Raw genomic sequence first — 20448 nt, 5'->3', positions numbered from 1 at the left:
TATCTCTGTTTGTTTGGTTTTTTTTTGGTGTGAAGTAATTCATTTCTTTAAAAAAAATTAAATATCACTTTTGGATATTAGGAAAAGTTCCCACAATTTTCCTGTCAGTGTAAGCATCAGTAATGACTCATCATATGATGGAGTTTTTCTTTTCCATTTATTAGAAAATATATTAATAATTTGGTATTGAATACTTTAATTCTCTAGATATATATTACATATTCTGAACTTTGGGTTAATATAAGAAATTGTTAATGAACATCAATATTTAGTTTTGACCATGGGATGCTTGTAAAGTTTCAGGTCGTAAAAGTTTTTTATTTTAAAAGGGACTTTGGACACTTGAATGTTGCTTACCCCAAAAGCAAAGTCAGTGACGTGTAGGGTATGAACTCTCTTTTTCCGTATCTCTGTGTGTGTGCTTGTGCGTGTGTGTGTGTCAGAGAGGGAGAGACCTCTGAGAAGATAAAGGGGCATGTGAGAGCCTCGTTGAGCACACTCCTCATTGATCAGACCTTGGACAGACATCGCTGCAGCACAGGTAGGAGTTTCGTGTTTTGTCACACTAAAAATTCACACATCCAAATATCTACTATCAAAAACATTTCAATTTAATTTGTATTCATTAATTTTTTTATCTAAATAACTTAAAAGTCTTATTGTCGCAAATTAACATAAACATGATCCAGTATCCAGGATGTTTTTGCCTTATAAAACATACAAATATGAAAATAGATAAAAGTTGAGAACAGATTATTTAAACCCTGTATTTCATCATTTATATTCTTACACTTTTGGAATCAGATATTTATCTTTCAAAGCGAGGTCATGGTTAACAGTGACTAGAGTGTTGTCATTTTGTATCAGTCATAAATATCCCCCTGCTTATTATAGTAGCACTACAGTATCACCACTAACAGACTGAATAAAGTATTGTTCAGTATCGCTTCTCTTTAACAGAATATATACAAAGTAAAACACACTCAGAGAAAAAAAGCAGTTGAGGGTTATGTAGGAGCCTTAAAGTTTTCAAGCCTGTCGTCCAGTATATTCAGACAACATGGAATATCGCTTGAAAATGCTATTTCCTCTTGGAAACAAGGTTGCTATCGTCAATGCTGCAATAAGGAAACAAGAAAAAAAAGGTCAATAACTGTAAAGCTGATGTCACTGCGAGGACACACAGAGCAGACGGATACAACGCTGTGCAAAGCCGGTGACCTGGGTGTGTGTTTTATGGTAGTTCTGAGCTTATGACACAGTGGCTTTACCATAAATCATGAACTCATCAGCAGAGTTAGTAACAGTACAAACCCTGTTAACCTGTTCTAATAGGTTTTTTATGGCCCACAACAAAGAAAGGCAAAGACGTGTGAACACATTGTCTCTACTGACATACCTGTGGGTTATAACTTACAATACAACATTGATAAGGAGTACCACAGTGTCATAAACCTGCTTCTGCACTTTGACAATGAAGAGAACAAAAGGTACTTCATGATCCTTTAAAATGAAAGTTAAGTGTGAAACAGACGAGCCACAATTTCATACTTCAACCGAAACCTTGTGTTACGTCAGCATGAAAAAGCCCCTGTCTGCGTCCTGCCATTTACTGTGTTAATGTTTCACCAAAGCAAATGCTGTTTGACCCATGTTGGTGCATGATTGTTAGAATCAGACCCACACATCTGCCTTAACCTATGAGGGGTGAAATGTTGTCCATCCAAAAGTCCTCATCAAATTGATGAATTCAAGTTTTTATTAGTTTCCAGTCACACTAACACACACTTCTCTTCTCCTTTTTCAACAGTGTGAAGAAGAAAAAAAAAAACGCCAAGATGTGTTGCTCCAGTTTCCTCAAAATTATGATGTTTATCTTCAATGGTGGCATCTTCGTAAGTAAAGAAAGAAATTCAGATGTTCTCTGATTCAAGCTCTATCTCATGTTTCACTTTGCTGAGTGTAACCTTATTTCCTTAAGCTTTATAATATTACAGCCAAATGTGGGACCTGTCACAGTGTTGACCTTCCTTAATTCAGTGATGGCTTAAAGGAATAGTTTGACATTTTGATGAAAGAGAGCTTGATAAGAAGATTTATTATCATTCTCATACGAGTAAGTTCAATATAACACTAGAGCCAGGAGACGTAACCTAGCTTAGCTTATTATTATTATGGCTGATCATCAAAACCTCCCCAGGTTCTGGGGCGGTTGAAGGGATGTGGAGAATGTTGAGGATCTGAATGAGATGAGTGGATGTGGAGATTGGAGGCGACTGGGGAGGAGAAGGGTCACAGCGAATCACTGAAATGACAGCTGAGGAAAACAGATTTAAAGTTTGGCAGGGGTCAAAATGATTGGCTGAGTGAGATCATGGAAAAAATGTGATTGGATTGCCATAAACACTCAGCTGATTAGAGGAGGTCGGGAGAGAGAGAGAGAGAGAAGAGCTTCATGGCCCAGCGAAGGAATGAAGTTGTTCCATAAGATTCCATAACACAATGCAATCCCTCATTTTATCATTTATTTCCTTAGTCTCTCGGAAAAGAATAAAATAAAATGTTTCCGGGGGTAAGTGTCCAGACAAATTGACACTGCAGCTCCTGTTATAGGACGAATTAAAACCTTACATCATCATAACTTGGTTTAGATTGACAGACAAATACTCAGTTGTAATCTCTTCCTATAAAAGCTATGTTTGTTAGAGTTAACTTCCAACATGTCAGAACAAACCACGACTCTTCAACTCCCGAGCGGACCTTCCTCCTGGTCAGGCTGTGACAAGTGCTTATGGGAAATGATGTCCTTTAAAAACTGCTAAAAACTGATACTGTATATTGAATGAACAATTGATATTCTCTTATTTCCTTCATATCACTCCTTAATATTCTCTATCTTTCCCTTCCCCTTCATGCAGTTAGCAGGTGCTGCCATCCTGGGTGTGGGAGTGTGGGTGAAGGTGGACAGCGGCTCTCTGCTGGGAATACTGGACAAAGTGCCTGATGCATCGTCTGTGTTATCCCAACTGTTCAACGTTAGCTACCTGCTCATAGGCGTGGGGGCTTTGCTGCTGGTCATTGGCTTCCTGGGCTGCTGCGGAGCTATTAGGGAGAGCAGGTGTATGCTGTTGACGGTGAGCCATGTTAGATCAGTTGATGGAGTAGACTGAGTTTAAGTTTTAAAGAAAAAAGGCTTTTATTCTCTGAAGAGTTGGCTCAGTAATAATGATTATTCTTTTAAAGCAGTAACTTATCTGGTCTTCTCGTGTTTGAAATGGTGCCACGATGTCGCACCATTGTAGTAGGATGAAAACCCTGCTTGGAATGGGATTCAGTAGAGCATGTACCGCACTTAAATTCAATCAAGCTGTTCCAAATTGCACACACTTATAGATATCAGTCTCCTTAATATACCTGTTTCTTTTCATCGAGATCCATGAATTATTCCCTGGAAAATTGGTTAAAATGTAAAAAAAAAAATCACTTTATCTCACAACATAAAAGAAAGTGATAAAAATAAATCCTGGATCTGGAACCACGCCAAGGTTTAATGGGTTCTTTCTTGGCCCATGTCTGGTCCTCCCACCAAGTTTTGTGGGAATCCATTCTGTAGTTTCTGTGTAATCGTGCTGACAAAAATAGACTTGAAGTAGAACACATATCTCTGTCATGTCTCACGGTTATGTTACATTGTTTCTAGCTCTGAAAAAGCCGACACCTCGTGTGAAACCACATTCAAATGCACTAGATCCAGATTTAAAATTAGATTTTCATTTGGATTGGCACAAAATTGCACACACTCATTAATACCAACCATCTTAGTATGTCTGAATTTCTCTCAGTCTCCCAGAGAATCAATTAAAACATCAAAAACCGAGTATTTTGCAATGTTAGAAATAATAACCTCCTGGATCTAAAGCTCAGGGTAAAATCAATCAAAATCATCTGATTTCATTTGAAGTAAAGTGAAACTCGTGTTAGTTTGAAATCAGGGAATTCTGGTGACAGTAGATGTTGAAATGTTTCGTCCCGACAGTGTTGACTGTCTTTCTTCTACTGTCTTTTTACATCTGCATACATTTCAAACCTGTTTCTGACTCGATTGGTGATACTTGATTTTACAGCTATACAGTGAGAGTGATCATTTATCATTTCCTCTCCCCGTAGTTCTTCATTATTGTGCTGATTATCTTCATCAGCGAGGTTGCAGGGGCTGTGGTGCTGCTCGTCTTCAGGAATGTGGTGAGTGGCCCCTTTCGATCTTGGCCAAAGCTTCCAGTGGACATATTTTTTTTTAAACTTAAAAAGTCAAAATATCACATTCGCTGATTGTCCTTCTCAGGCTGAGGATCTTCTCATGAGTGTGGAGGAGGACGTTAAAAAAAGCATCACAGAGGAGTACGGAAGCGATGAAAGTCTGACCTCTGTTTGGAACTCTACCATGAGTCAGGTAATGTGTTTTCACTTGGAGTTTGAGTTTTCAGATGATCACTGATCCAAGATGAAAGTAGTGGCTCTCTGTGTACACCGAACAATTTTTTTGATTTCTTGAACACTTCGGATTTGCAGTCAACTAACTCAGTCACCTCTGTATGATTGTTGGTGTAATCGTCACCAGAATGTCTTCTTCTACCATATGTCACAGGAATAGACCATTTTCCTCCAAGTCACACTCAGGGTGGGAAACTCAAATGTCTTAATGAAGCCAATAATGTTGTACTGCTGTGATCCAGGTTCATGAGGTTAGGTTTAAGTCATCCGGGTAAAGATACTAGATGTTATTTGGTTTTACATTTCCATAACTGAGCAGCCTGCACCGCCCCACACACAAGAGCATCATGGCTGCACAGATGAGACGACTGAATTGTTTTTGTCAAGATGTGACGTTAAACCTTTGTGGTTTCCTTCCAGTTCACTTGCTGCGGATTCAGGAACTACACTGACTTTGATGGCTCTCCTTTTAACAACAATGGAAATTTGTTCCCATCCGCATGTTGTAATTCAACCATGGTGACATGCACTGAAAACCTTGCGGAGATGTCGGTACGAGACCAAGCTTACTTCTGGTTTAACTTCATACATCACCATTAATAACCGTGATGAGGTGCAAAAGTCCTACCCTGTCAAAACCTGTGCTCTGTCTTCCAGGATGTGGATGGCTGCTTTAATAAGCTGCTGGAGCTGATAGAACACAACGCTGTGGTCATCGCAGCTGTGGCACTAGGAATTATCGGTCTCGAGGTAAAGAAAACACCATAAGTTATTACACCACCCACTACAGGTCCTCCTGTCAGGCCCTTCTACCATCCCAGTGTCACCATATGTATCTGTGGACACGTTCATTCCTTTTATATGGAGCAGAAAATATAAAAAGTAATTCATGTGAATGTTTTTCAATCATCGATGCTGAGGAAGATGATGATTCACCAAACAAACTTGAGTTAGTCTGCTCCCTTCAATTCATTGTTTTATGTGACAGGACTAAAACTGGTCAGGGAAGTCATTTGAAACCATAATCCACCCTGTTGCCACAAAGCACAGTAGAATTGGATCAAGGAGGTTTTTATTTTACTTAATTGAATGGATTTTGTAATCTGAGCCTGTGTCTGTGTTTTTATAAGTTCTCCTCTTCTGTGTATAATTCTACAGATTTGTATCAACTTGTCTTCAGTCTTTAATCTGTATCTCAGCTGCTTTACACTGTATTTTGCCAAACACTGAAGAGCTGCTGTGTTTACAGGTCGCTGCGATGTTGGTTTCCATGGTTCTCTACAAGGACATCGGCCACAAGGCGTGAGATTTCCTGTTTGAGATGAGATGACAACGTTTTAATTGGTTGGAGAAATCTTACTTGTAAGCAGTTTTCTTTGTATAAAGGTTTTCCTCTTCTTTTTTTTTAAGAATCATTCCAGACAGATAAACTAAGGCGTGCCTGCATTACTGGCATGTAGGGCATTAAAACCAAAGCTGGAGATGCAGTCGGTTGAACTACTGTGTTCTTCATTTATACTGTGATTTATTTATATTTAAAGAAAGGGCTGTTCAAGTGATGTTGAATGTGCTGAAACATACATCGGTTGATATGTAATGATGCACAGTGCGGAGAATAATCTGCACCGGCTGTGTCAGTTGTTTCTGTCCCACACATTCATTGCAATGATACGATGAATTTATTTTTGTACATTTAATCATATATAGATAATAAATATCGCAATCTTGACCTCTGACAATTATTAACAAGTTGATCTTTATTGTTTTATGATCCAAATAAAATTGATTGTAGCCTGAACAAAACATAAAAAACACTAAAGCAGCGAATTTGAGAATTTAAATAAACTGTCAATCTGTAAATTGATGCAATATATGGCAAACTGATCATTCTACAAAAAGTTTGTTGAATTCAATATAAAGTTTTTTGTCAGCGCTGTTGGGTTTTTCTGATCACACAGAGCAGAGGTGATTGGTTAATATTATTAAGATAAGAACACAATAATATATGATCACACCAGTGGAACATGTACAGGTCATCAACAGTAAAGGCTGTGACCACGTGTCTATCACCAGTCATAACTCATATACTTTATTGAATGTTAACCACAAATGAACGTTCAAAGTTCTGCCTTCAACAACCTACAGCTATGTTGAGCGTTAAGTGAATAAGAAAAAGTTAAGTTAATTTTCAGGATGTACTTTCCTCAGGGTCACACAACACTGGGCTTAATGTCACTGTTACAGCGTATTTGTGTCAGAAAGCTAATTTAACACAGGTTTGAAGGGTCACTCATAAATGGTAAATGATCTGTAATGATACAGAGCTTTTCAAGTCTTGATGACCACACAGCACTTTACAGCACAGTCTCTTTTGCCATTCACACACATTCGTACAGTGCATCTCTGACAGCACTGCTTTCTATGAGAGCGGCACAGCTGTCAGGGGCTATTTGGGGGTACTTCAGACTGAGATCGAACCCTGACTCTCTGTTTAGAGGAAGACCCGCTCTACCCCCTGAGCCAGAGCCACACCTTTAACACAAAACCACAACTGTGCTTTTAAATACCTTCAGGGCCTGAGTGTTTTGGAGATATTTGCATGTATATGCATGTGTGGCATATAATGGAGCGTAATAATACATACTATCAATGAACAGCTATTTAATTACTGCGCGGGGAACAGAAAGTACCAATGGTTAATTCTCATGGTCATAAATGTTTAACTTTAGTGGGAGAAAATTATGATTCAGCAGGTGAACAGTGCACTTTACACAGGGTTTATTATGGTGTATGTGACTCTGTGTGCGTGTGTGTGTACGTGTCATCACCACCACCCGAGTGTGCTCGACCACCCACCCACACACACAACCGTACAGCACTGATTCTATCACAATATTCATACACTATCAGGGGGAATTTGAGGTTCAGTGTTTTGCCCAAGGATCCTTCAGAAATCAGAGTGAAGGAGCTGGGGATCGAACCATTGACCTTAGTTAGTGGACAACCCTGTCTATCTCCTGAGCCATAATGAACACAGACACTTATTCTAGTGCAGTCCTCCTTTCTTTCCTCCACAGAAATATAAAACCCTTACCTATACAACATGGTTTGTTTATTTATTAATTAATTCATATGTTCATCAGTAACTTGCAGTGAGGTTTATGTGTTCAGTGTTTTACAACATGGTGCTGTTTCTCCTGCTTTCTATGGCAGCACACAGTTGATGAGACAGGTCCCTTTTTCAAAGTTCCACCTTCATGGGTCATTTCCCTGAGACAATTCAGAATCTGCACCTGTTGTTCCCTGACCAGTTACTTATAACCAATTAAAACCTTTTATTTGGTTTTATTGCCACTGCCTCTCTTGGCTCCATCACCAGCACAACCAGGAAGAAAAATAAAGTCAATAAAAAAGTTTTCTTCAGTTCTTTGCAGGAGACATGACTGACTAAACGGTTCCTTAATTGAGTTTCTCATGTCTGCAAATGTGATTCATCATAATTGTGAAGGCCTCGACAACCGCCACATTAAACTCTGTTCAACCCCACTGAGGAGCTGCTGCAGTGTCATTAGTTTAATTCAAATCAGGATTTGCAATAAATTAAAAATGTAAAGAATCATTCCAACACAGGGGAGCTATCCTGTACCATCTGTGTGTATGAGAATACATAGAATAAAAAACAATTCAGATTTTAAATTGTAACAGGGCTCCTTACTGTAAATAATGAGAGAATGGTTGTGTTTGCACACAGTGCTTTGTAAACTGTGCCCCCTGGTGGCCAAAGCTTATTCTGCAGCTGTAGAATGTGATTTTCCCATAATACTGAACACATAATTCCACAGTCAACATGACACACTAATATTTCAAAAGCTCATTGAGGATGGTGCTGCAGACCCCCGCCTACTGTGTGAATGTCCCAGGTTGGTGTAGGTGAGAAAGTCTCCAGATTAAACCTCAGTGGGTCATTTACTCTGCTCACACTTACATCTGTGGACCATGTTTAGTGGTGGACGGGAAACAAGACGTATAAAAGTGTGAATACAGCAAAGTTCCTCTGCGTACCAATGTCTCTGTGAGGAAGTCAAACAGCACATAATCACACAGCCAGGCCTTCAGCAGCAAGTGTTTGATCAGGTCATGGGTGACAGAGCGCAGTGAAGTCTAATGGCGTTATGATGGGATGTCTAGGGAGAGACTGACGAGCTGCTTCATAAACTCATTATTGCTTTACAGCCAAAGGTTACACAGAGACACCTACTTAAAAAGACAGGGTTTACTGCTGTGTTTTTAACCACAGCAGACGTCCTTCAACTGAGGGAGCCAGGAGAGTGTTTCCCAACTGTAATGTGTTTGTTCTGCTGAAGTTTGGTCTGAACTGCAAATTGTGAATATTTGATGGAATCAAGTTTCTAATAATCTCTATTTCCTAGAATGGCAAATGAAAAATAATGATTGATAATAGAAATAATATTTTGTATTGATTGTGGTTTTAAACAAATATAACTGTTTGAGAACCATTGAAAAATGATATGAACATAAAAATCCTGTGGCTGTAACCAGATCTAAACCAACTGAGCACCTACTGGAGATTTTGGAAAGACGTGTTTGGCAGCACTTTTCACCACAGTCATCATAATAACTGAAAATAACAATGAATAAATCAAAGGAAAATTTGCAAATATCTGTTGAAAGAATGGAGTTCATACCTGCCTCTATTCTGTGATAATAACAATAATCATTATTTGAATAGCACATTTCATAACAAAGTCACACAAAGTGCTTCACAAGAGGAAAAAAATCAAATGAAATTAAATCAAAATTAAGGTTGAAAAATGTAAACAAAAGTGAATCAAATAAATTCACATTCACTCATGATGAAAGATTTTTTTAAAGAATGTTTTGAGACAGGATTTAAAAGTAGAAGCAGATGTAACATTTCTGATCTCAGCTTGTGAGTTATTCCAGAGTTTACTGCAAAAGCACGAGAAATCACTGATAGAATGAAGAAGAGATGATGTGCAGGCTCATTCAGACTCAGTAAATCCTTGATGGTCTTGGTTGTTTAAAAAGTCATCAATCAAATCTTAAAATCAATGCAAAAACTAAGAGGAAGCTGTTGTGTTGTCATAATTTCTTGAACCAGTAATAAAACTGGCAGCAGACTTTTGTACGAATTAAAGGCGAGTTAAACATGTTTAGAGGCTGTTGCAGAAATCTAGCTGGAAAAAATTAAAATCTTCAAATGTTAAGAACGATCTAATCTTTGAAATAAACTTGATTTGGGGAAAAAACAGGATTACACAACCTTATTTACTTCATCCTCAAAACAATGGCCAAAGTCAAATATATCTTCCAGATTTAATTTCAGCTCTTTTAATATATTTTCATGGCTCCCTAGATTCCCATCTATCTGTTTATGCTGAGATTAAAGTTCTTAAAGATTAAAGTAAAATGTTCTGGTGGCTCATTGATGATTTGTATCTTTCAACCAAGTGTAGATTACTCTTCTTTATTGAGAGTTTCACTAAATGAAATCTCAATGGTTAAAAAGTAGAAGTTTGTCTGGACTCAACCTCCATTAATTTGAAACTCAAAGATCACAGAGATCCCTTCAGATGTGTTTTTTTTTATGACCATGTTTTTAACACTCACCTTGAAACTGAAATCTCTCCGGCTGGCAACCATCCACGACCTGGAGCTTTAAGCTTGGTGTGATGTCTGGTCTGGTGTGGGAATTGTGACACCTTCTCTGCGTTGAAACCCAGGCGAGAACTGGCAGCCGCCTATATAAAAGACTCCCTCCGTCACACTGAAAAAGTCCTGACAGCAAGGTTACCATTTGGAACCTTGAACCACAAAACCAGACAACTTCTTGTGCAACTTTTCTCTTGTTTTTTCAGTATTTGACTTCATTTATCTAGTCATCGATTCATCTTCAAGCAGAATCTCTCTGTGTCAAACTATGACTTCCTTCATCAGCCTCGTAATTTTTTCAAGCTGGATGACTCTGGCTTTTACTTTTCCTCATAACACGTTTGAGAACATTTTGAAAAGGTCACGGGTCGATGTTGAATCCTCTGGCAGCGGACCAGATGAACCTATCCAAGGAATAGTCCGGGTTGTTCAGCTGGACCATCGCGCTCTGGCCCAGTCAGGGTTCTTCAGAAAGGGAATGACCGCCAGGAGAGCCCCCTCACTCAGCTCAAGGTTGCCCTTCCCTGCCTTCTTGTCTCAGGGGCGTCCAGGTCCGGCCCCGGCCTCCAAGGCTCCAGTGAGTCCCCTGCACCACCTGCAAACTAAAGGCCCCACTGAAATGGAACTGAAGAAGAGACAGGGGCTGCAGATGTGGCAAAGAGCCATGGATAAAGGAGGCAAGTTGTCCCTGCCGGTCAACCTGAAGGACACGAAACAGACGTGCACTGCGGTGCCTTTCACTCAGGTAAGAGGCAAAGATTTTAATTAGCTTATTCTACTAAATAGATTTCTGTGCACAATAAAGTCAATTAACAAATGCATTAAATTGACTGATTGTTTATACAGTAAAAAAAGAGAGGAAATGTTGATTGTTCAGTAGATTTGCAGAAACACAATGTAGATTTTTACATAAGAGGTAAATCAACATCTAACCTTCTCCCCCTCTGTCATCTCCTCCCAGCGTGTGACCGCAGACGGATGCGAGACAGTGACGGTGCACAACAAGCTGTGTTTCGGTCAGTGCAGCTCTCTGTTCGTGCCGTCCGAAGGAGAGTTTGCCGGGTTGAGCACCGGGACAGGGGCCCTTCTCCGCCGGGCCCCCTGCTCACGCTGCGCTCCATCCAAAGCCCACACCGTGACTGTGCCCCTGCGCTGTCGGGGAGAGGTCCGGGAGAAGCGAGTGATGGTGGTGGAGGAGTGCAAGTGTGAGACGGGCATCGAGGAGAGAAGTGCAGAGGCCGCGGCGTCCATGCTGTACAAGCTGTTGTAACAAAAACACATGACGTGACTGCTGTGATTATTCACTGACAGTTGAAATAGAGGAATGAGGAGACGTGAACTTTTCATTTTAATTGACACCTTTAATTCTCTCTAAGTTCCCTTTGTATAAGTAACTATGTGTGAATTTTATTTGTATATATGAGTCTGAATGTGATTTTCAGAGTAAAATAACTTGGTGGTGTATTCCACCTCTTGATTGTTGACAAAATGACCAGTATCCTCTTGGTCATGCAGTTTTCTGTTGCAACAAATGAAGCTGTCCATACTGGATGTGTGTAAATGTACAAAACCGTGTTTAGATCCATCTAAACTGAAATATTGTGATGACTTTCATTAAAAATGTCCCATTTGTTCAAATTCCTTTTGTGCCTGGCGTTGCTTGTTGGTCTCTTGCCAACACTGTTAGATTTACAAGTGCAATTTAGTTTGCATGCAAAGCTCAAGTAAAAACATGAAGAGCATTTGTTGTTTTTTTTCCACCCACTCACTATTCAGGCGCTCGAGTGTCAGCTCCTATATTTTATTAAAAAGCTGTGTTCCCGCCGACTTTTAGCACATACCACTTACATCTGAAAGCACCAAACTAGAGAGCAAACGAGCTATTGAGCGCGGGTACTTAGCGGTAAGCAAACATAATTGTTTCAGCATGGACCCCTGAATTATGTATAGGAACCACCTATTCTCATGCCCAATCTCTTTTCAGAGTAGTTGTGGGAATTTGAACATCATTCACTACAGATGCACTTGAGGGAGCGGGGCATGTGTGATTATGTGTGCATGTGCTTTTTTTTAGTTAGGGCCCATAAAACCTATTATTCATTTATATCCTGGCACCTGGGCCTGGTAAAGTGAACTCATCCCACACATCCTTACATACATTCCCAGAGGAGCATAAAGAAGGGGGCTCTTTACGTTGCCTTGGCATCTTGTCAAAATGACTGTTGAGACGGCCATTTGCATTCACTCGAGCTTTTGGAAATAGTGAAAGCGTTCATTGCACTACGGGGGTGCATTGAGTCCCTCGGATTCCATTAGCATGTGATTAACATCTTGGTTTGATGGCTATATTTTCCAAGATTGATGGGACAAATATTTGCTCGTGTCTTAACTATGAGGAATTAAGGGCCACTTTTAATCAGGCACTTGTTTTCTCTAAAAATGCAAAAGGTGGAGAGGGTGCTTTGGGCTCGTACAGCTGTGCTAACACTTATTAGCTCATTCAACTCCCACAGTAGAGACGAAGGTTGCTCATAAAATGCAAAATCCTATCAATTAATAACCGAACCATCTTGTTTGGACATCCGTCATTATACATCGGTGCGTTTGATATCACATGAATCTACCCACTGCCCTGCTGGTGGTGGAGCGGGGAGAGTCATGGTCTCACTGTCTCACTACTCTTTTTGAACTCTGCACAACCTCTTCTTCTTCTTCCATCTTTTTGCCTTTTCTTCTGGAAAAAAGAAAAGAACGAAAGAGATAAAAAAAAAAGAAAAGAAAATGGGCACAGTGGGGGGAGGGGGAGAAGGAGGGAGCAGTTGTTGATTGAACAAACAAGGTGCACAAGAGAGTGCGCCACTTAGTAAGACAGATGTCAGCCCCCTTTGCATTGTGGGAGCCGGCGGAGCACTCCTGCGTCATTAAGGATGGCCTGGTTCCCATGGCGAGGGGGGGTGGAAGGAAGGAGCGAAAAGGAGGAGGGCCCGCTGCCAAGTTCAGCGCCTCAGGGATCAGATCAGCGTCACGGGGTGCTAAGTGGCCTAGTTAGCGGTTTAAAACGCACAATGAGCTGCCTGCTCTTTCTCTTTCTGTGTGTGTGTGTGTGTGTGTAGGCCTTTTAACTGTCAGACATGGAAGTGTTTGGGCGTTGTGTGAGTTGGATGGGGGGGCAAACGTTATCGGTTTAATCAAGGTGTATCAAGGTGATACTGAGAATTTGAGGCCTATTTTTTTGCACTAAATTTTAGCACATCTAGTATTGATTCCATATCTGTATGTGGAACAAGTATCTTGTGAAATGTCCATCTTTTCAGCTTCACACTTGGTATGTGTGTTGTTCATGGCCCAGGGAAGTGCAGTGTCAAATTTTGGGCAATTTAGACATGCAATACCTTCATTATTAAAAAGCAGGTGACCAGATCTCGAAAGCAGTCAGTGGGGGTGGGGCAGTTTGTCTCAGTCAGTGGACAAGTTGTCTTCTACGTCCTCGGATAAACTACAGCTGCAATCGGCAACTGGCGGTCCACTGTCCAAAAGCACCAGATAATTTCAATAAATTGAATATTTAGATTTCACCATATCAGACTGACACAAACATGCACGGGTGTTGCGGGTGCTGATGTCTGTCATGGCAGCAACATTGAAAACATCATTGGTTATGTAAAACTTTATAGTAAACTAAATCACAGAGCTTTTATTTTGACAAATTGTGATAATGGGTCTGAAGATTTTGTCACTTTTCTAACAAACCTCTGAAATAGCCGACATGCAGTGTATGAGAAAATAACTTTCAAAAGAAAAACATTGACTATAAAACCTTGCATTGCAGATAAACCAGGTAGGATAAACGCAACACTTTCTCACCTCACTCTGCAGACTGTTTACAAAAACAGGCATGTTTAGAATGGGCACTGCACTAGAACAGTTCATTACCCATGAGGTGCTCATTGTCGTTGGCCTTGGGTCTTGGCAAGAAGACAAATGTTCCCTGGTTTGATTCCTCTTATCCCCCCCATGAAGCTCTGAGTCTCTTGCTATAGCTTCATAGACCACACACTGCTAAGCTAGTGAAGTAGCTGAACGCTTCTGGAAGTGAAAGGTCCAGAGGATTTTCTTCAGCCACTTGGAGTTCTGCAGCAATCATGGTAGATTTGATCAGACTACACTGCGGATCAGGCTCCAAGATCTGGCACCAGCGAGTGAGAATGAACTGGGATGCCTCATACGATCTCCCTGGAAGTAAATTGGGACGGTGGCAGGAGGAATACTCTGAAACTACAGGATGACCTGTTAAGTCATAGACCAGACATAGTTCTCTCACCTTAATCCCACCAGTGTGTGTCAGGCTCTAGGTGTGAGGGTGTCTGGACCACGGCTAACATTTACCTCCCCGCTGATACATGCCCGCTCTGTAGTGGTGTTAGTCTAGACCAGCTGGTCAGAGCTGGCTTTGCTGGAGATGATGCCCCCGGGCTAAGCCTGCCAGCCCGTTGCCACCCTGCCCGGCTGCCAGCCCGCCTGCCAGGCTGTCTGTTGGGTGCTGAGAAGGACAGAGGAAGGTGTAGCCTGCGGATCTGAACAACATCAAAGTTTGTCTTTGGATAAGATCCGGCTGTGGTTTTAGTATCTTACACTGCTGCCTCTTCTGCTGCAGCTAAAAGCGGATCCAAAGTTTTATTTGGATCTGCACCAAATTTCACACAGTCATAGATATCAGTTCCTTTAATATAAATTAGCCGAGGTTGAGCCTCCTCTCACAAATCTGGCTCAACAAGACTTGACTTTACTTGACTTAAATGTTGCAAGACCCTATAGCAGGCAATGTCAAAGAAAGTTACAAAAAATTCCTGGATCCACACCAAAAATTTTGAGGGTGTTGGGTTCCTCCCTGACCCATAGCAACTAGTACTTTTTGTGCAATCCTGCTGAATAACAAACAGTGAAACCATAACCTCTAACAGTCCCCTCAAATTCAATCAAGCTGCACCAAAGTTCACACACTCTTAGATATCAGTTCTCTAAATGATTTTCATGATCCATGAAATATTCCCTGGGAAAAAGGTGAAAATGATGGGCAGACCCTACATCATGTTCAAGAAAATGTTTAAAAAAGTTCCTGGATCCAACACTTGATCCAGATCCAGGTTGAGCCTCATCTCACAAATCTGTCTCAACAAGACTCGACTTGATGACGATTAACAAAGCAAAACTTTGACTAAAAGTAAAGTTGATTGTCAAGTTTGACTCCTGTAAAGAGGTGACATCAGCTGTCAATCAGCTATTTGTGTTAGAATGTGCTGTTTCAAAAACACCTAATCTGAGCATGTTGTTTTGACAGAATTAGACATGAGCTCATATAGTGCACTCAGCACAGCAGGAGTTAATATGATATACAAATATAAATGCTCACTAAATACACTGAAGCTGAACTGAACGCATCCCTTTTCATATTCATACTGCCTGATGCATCCGGAGGAACGACATGTGCATTTGTCGTATTTTCATCTCTTATCTCTCCGAGTCTACAATTGACTGTATGATGATGTTTGTGTGTCTGAGTATTTGTTTGCACTGATTGCAGCCTCAGAGTGGCAGCGTTAGTGCGTCTGAGTGTCGAGCTGTCAGAAGACCCTCGGCTGGAGTGTGATGATGATAGCAATGTGGCTGTGGCAGGTGCGGTCCTGCGTGCCATGCAGGTGATGTCTCTCATGCTCACTTAGCTAATGACTCCAATTAAAGTAATTAAGAGCTGGCACGGTGAAACCCTGCTCACCCTCACACTGCCAACCCATCCATTCCCCTTCCTCTCCACTGTAGCACACACCAGCGGTCGCCCTCTCCGCCACATGCCATCATGTGTTGCACTCCTCTCCTGTCTTCCCTTCATGCCTCCCTCATGGGCGCCGCACCCTCTTCTATACGCAGCGGCCATGCTGCGCCTCTGTGCCTGCAGAGGCCTTTAAAAGAAACATGACGACGCCTAAAACCAGCTAAACGCTCCACTTCAGAAACACTTAAGAGACCCTCAGTCCAACCTATTGTCACACACACGGCTATGGAAGGAGAAGAGTGAAGGCCGGGCCCGGCAGGAGAAAGAGGGGAGTTGGAGAGGGAGAAGGGATGCGAGCCAGGTCCTAACGAGGGAAGAGATAATTGTTTTGTTTCGTTCGGGGCCCTTCTTCAGCGTGGAGGGAGTTGAAAAGACATGCTGCACATGGTTTTTTGGACGAAGTGGGGGAAAGGGAGGGGTGGAGGGATGCAGACTTAGTGCAAGAGCGGTGAAAGTGTGTAGGAGAGGATTGCGGCACAGAAAAGGTTTAGCCACAAGGCAACATCGGACTCTGCTAAGTGTTTTTTTATACCAGCAGATTCATGAAACTTTGATGACGATTGTTGTCCTCCTACTCACAGAAGGATTTCAATGTCAAAATACAAATTAATCACAGAGTTGTTCAACATCACAGCTTGCACATTCCAAAATATTGGGAAAGACCACACCGGGCGACGCTGGAGACTCAGCTTTGGCCTCCAGGTCTGGTCAGATTTATCAAAATTTATTATACGGAAAACATGTGAATCCCTGGTGTCTTGGTGTTCTTTCAACACTGGGATTCCCAGACTGACAGACGATGTTTGTGGATTTATAGCTGGCGTGGCAGAACAAATGCTTTTCCAGGATCTCATCACATTTTCTGTGAGAAAAAAAAAGACTCTGATGTGAACCCTGGTTTCACCTCATTTTTTCTCGTGTGTGCATCTACAGCAGACCATTTCCTTTTTATTCGTCTCTAGCAACTGACCAAAAGATAAAGTAGGAAATGTGAATGAGGCCCATGAAATATGCAACAACACTGATTTTCATAGGAGCTGCATCAATTTCGTCCAGCATAGTGATACACCAAGACGAATCGCTGGTGACATTCAAGACAGATTTTCCTGGTGAGCTGAAAGCAGAACTCTACCATCATCAAAATTACAGCTGAGCACACTTTGGTTATCTGGCGACTCGCAGCATCAAGCAAATTATCCTGGTGGACGGTCTCTGTGAGCCAGGCTGAGAGAATCACCTCCAGGAGCCTGTCACCACTTCCATGAAGATAAATGGTATCATTACACAGTCTGATCTGGAATCTACTCTCTGCTCGAAAGTGGAAATAGCTGTGGATTCGTCTCTCAGTCATCGGATAACTGACAAAATGCGCGACAAACGTTGCTAACTCCGTTTTTTGTTGTTCATCAGGACAATTTTCGTGACCACACAGTTTGTTAATTTCTCTCTTTGTGAATTCTGATTACGAAACACTAACTCCTGCTCTGTCTGTTTATAGGATCAATACCAACACAGATGCAATTTATCCGACTCATTCTGCCAGTGTCATGGATATCTGTCCACAAACAGTCATCCTCACAGTGGGCAGAGGAGGAAGAGGAGCATGCCAGTGTGTGTGAGAGGGAGAGAGAAAGAGAGGAAGAGCGACTGAGAAAGAGACTTGCACATAGGAGGTGGGGGCAGCTGGGGGTGTGGGTGGGGGGCAGTGCGCCAGTGCTGGAGAGAGATAGGCCAAGAGAGAAAGCGAGGGAGTGTGTGTATGTTTGAGTTTGTGTGGAGGGGTACAGAGGAGGGGTGCAGGTGGCATGGAGCTGGCGCAGGCCTGGCCCACTGTCCCCTGGCAGTGCCAGGCTCCATCTGTCATCAGCAGGAACATCTGCAGCCCAAGGTGCCCTTGTCACCCAGCGTTAGAGTAACGAGTTTGGCGTTTCCATTAGTCCAGGGCCCTCGCCCGCCTGGCCGGCGCACGCCAAAACCATGGCATTTTGGGTGTGAGTTTGTGTGTGTGTGAGCTTGTGTGTCTAGATATGAAGCAGAGAGAGGGAGAATGAGGGAGCAGGCTGGGGGTAACTGGATTTGTTTGTTGGTTTGTGTGATTGAGAGTGTATGTGTGTGTGAGTGTGTTTGGAGAAGTGGGTGCCAAGCCAAAGCAACATGGCAGCGCCGAGCGTTGACCCAGCTGGGCTGAGCCGGCATGTCGAGTCATGTCCCCCCCGCCTGATGTGAGCGTGCCCAGTGCGCTCACACCACTGCCAGACCCAATCTCTGCTCCCCCTCTCCTCCTCCTCCACTCTCCATCACTCTTTCTCCCTCTCTCATCTTCCTGTCTTCCATCTGTGCACCTCCCACTTATCTGCCCTCTCTCCCGTACCTCCCCGTGCCCCTTGTAGTTTCCCCCCTGTACGCAGCGTCCTCTCACACCCTCAGTCTACACCAACATTCTGCCTCAGAGCGGCACTCACAGTTTTATCTTCCTTGTCCCTAAAAAACAGATGGTTCCCGGCTCCCTCTTTTCATCCCTCTCTCTCTGAGCCCCCCCCCCCCCCCCCCCCGCCTTCTTGTCCTGTTCCTTTCCATCCAGTCGACGAATCACTGATCCTGACTGTCACTCAACCTGTTTACTTTACCTCCCCCTCCTCTCTTCAGTTTTAATACCTGAATCATCTCGTATGTTTCTCAAGGGCAAAGCACGGTTTTATTATTACTTATTGCACTTACTTTTACACTGCGTTGTGTTAAGAATGATCACGGCCCACACAGCTACTAACTCCACCCTCAGGAACATGGCTGCTGTTTGAGTTTGCACCACATGGTGGCTCTAACGAGCAGCAATCTGTCTTAACATTAATGAACCGAGCTTTGGCTGCGATCGTGTCAATTACCCACAGAATACTAATCAGACAAACATGAGCACATCAGAATGAGATAAGATTGATTATTCCTTTTTTTTTTTCATCTTATGTATCACATGTAGGCGTGCATCATAAATCAGATTTGACGGCATCTGTGAAGCCAGTGTTTCGCCTGAAGGTCCGAGAGGAAATTAGACACCACTTAATAAAAAAACCCTCGTTCAGGCCTCCAGCTCAGTTGGGTTCTTCCAGAGAGTTTCTGACACGTGAACTTCATACGCTCGCACACTCAGATGTATGATGATGGCTCTTCGAAAAAAATCTAAACTAAAGCTGCAGCTCTCACATTTCACCTCCAGTCAGCTACTGCAAGAGTGAGAGAGTGGATAGGTTTTCGTCTATAGTTAAGATTTGTTTGCCATCTTTTTCATTCTTGGCCTGTCCTACAAAGGTTCCTCATCCACCCTGTCAACACTTAAAAACTGAGTGGAGATAGAGTAAATGAGGCAGCAAAGGAGAGCCACAGTGAGATAAAGAAAAGGGAAGCGACAACTGCTAATCAATAAGATTTCTCCAACCTAGTTTTTTTTTTTTCTTCTCTCCCCCCCTGAGGCCCGCGGCATTCAAGACGAGCCAAGACGAGCTTGGCATTGTCGAGCATGCCTTAAAAAGAAACACCTGCGAGGTGGAAGACTTAAAAAAAAAAAAAAAAATCCTGCTTTTCGCAGCTCTTAAAAATGTTGGCAAATGTTCCATGGGTTTTCTGGGAACAAAACAGTAAAAAAGAAAGCGCTTCCATGCAAGTGAAGACAAAAGGGGATGGTTTTCCATAGAGATGGAGGTGTCATTACACTTGAGACGGTTGCCAGATTTGGAGTTATCTTATCCCCACCTCCCCACCCCCCACACGTGTCCTTGTATCTATACCATCTCAATTTATTATCGGCCCCCGAGCAGTGTGGAAAACAAACGATGAATGGTAATATTTAGCTGTTGACAAAATATGTATGTGGCTTTAGAGGAGAGCTGGGAAACGCGGGAATGTGAGGGCAGACAAAGATGGAGAACGACGAGGAGGGATGGGAGAGCGGGAGAGGAGAGGAGAGGAGAGGAGAGGAGAGGAAACTGGAAAGGGGGGTAACTCAAACAGATGGCACTCTTGGCATCCACCTCTCTCTTAAATCTGTTTCTGCTGTTTTTCTCATGTGCACGAGGCTTTAACCCTGTGGTAACCTGTGTCCCAGCCTGACCCCGAACCTAGCTGCTGTATGTAACAAGCCTACAGTGTGTGTGCGTGTGTGTGTTTGTGTGTTTATCTCTGGTACGTCTCTGTCCACACACTCATGTAATCGGCACCCAATGGAAGTGAGCAGCCAGACTCTCAGTTACTTTACCTGAGAAGGATGATCTCGGGTTTGGAGCGAAGGTGGTTTTAATGATCCCACTATTATCTGGACGTCTCAAATTAACCTGGACCCCAACATGCTGAGATTCTCGCACTTATTATCTCCACTATTTCCTCAATTGGGCTCATTTCTGCCCTTTTGCAAATGTGCAGAATCAGTTTTTCAATGATATTCT

The 20448-nt window shown here is 42.3% G+C and overlaps 2 protein-coding genes across 2 annotated transcripts; both read left to right on the top strand.

Annotated features, from left to right (window-relative positions):
* Nucleotides 1-134: 134 nt before the first annotated feature.
* On the top strand, nucleotides 135-6230 carry tspan34a (tetraspanin 34a). Its single transcript, XM_020083990.2, has 8 exons — nucleotides 135-541; nucleotides 1811-1895; nucleotides 2919-3134; nucleotides 4168-4242; nucleotides 4343-4450; nucleotides 4912-5043; nucleotides 5149-5241; nucleotides 5741-6230. Exons 2-8 carry the CDS (start codon nucleotides 1839-1841, stop codon nucleotides 5795-5797), a joined length of 738 nt encoding a protein of 245 aa, XP_019939549.1. The 5' UTR covers nucleotides 135-541; nucleotides 1811-1838; the 3' UTR covers nucleotides 5798-6230.
* Nucleotides 6231-10151: 3921 nt separating this feature from the next.
* On the top strand, nucleotides 10152-11823 carry dand5 (DAN domain family, member 5). Its single transcript, XM_020083978.2, has 2 exons — nucleotides 10152-10930; nucleotides 11147-11823. The coding sequence occupies exons 1-2, from the start codon at nucleotides 10454-10456 to the stop codon at nucleotides 11453-11455; spliced, it is 786 nt and encodes a 261-aa protein (XP_019939537.2). The 5' UTR covers nucleotides 10152-10453; the 3' UTR covers nucleotides 11456-11823.
* Nucleotides 11824-20448: the final 8625 nt, after the last annotated feature.

Source organism: Paralichthys olivaceus, chromosome 8, assembly GCF_024713975.1.
Source record: "Paralichthys olivaceus isolate ysfri-2021 chromosome 8, ASM2471397v2, whole genome shotgun sequence".
In the NCBI taxonomy this organism is placed as follows: domain Eukaryota; kingdom Metazoa; phylum Chordata; class Actinopteri; order Pleuronectiformes; family Paralichthyidae; genus Paralichthys; species Paralichthys olivaceus.
The sequence above is the reverse complement of the archived record's forward strand: the minus strand, read 5'-3'. Positions and strand labels throughout refer to the sequence as shown.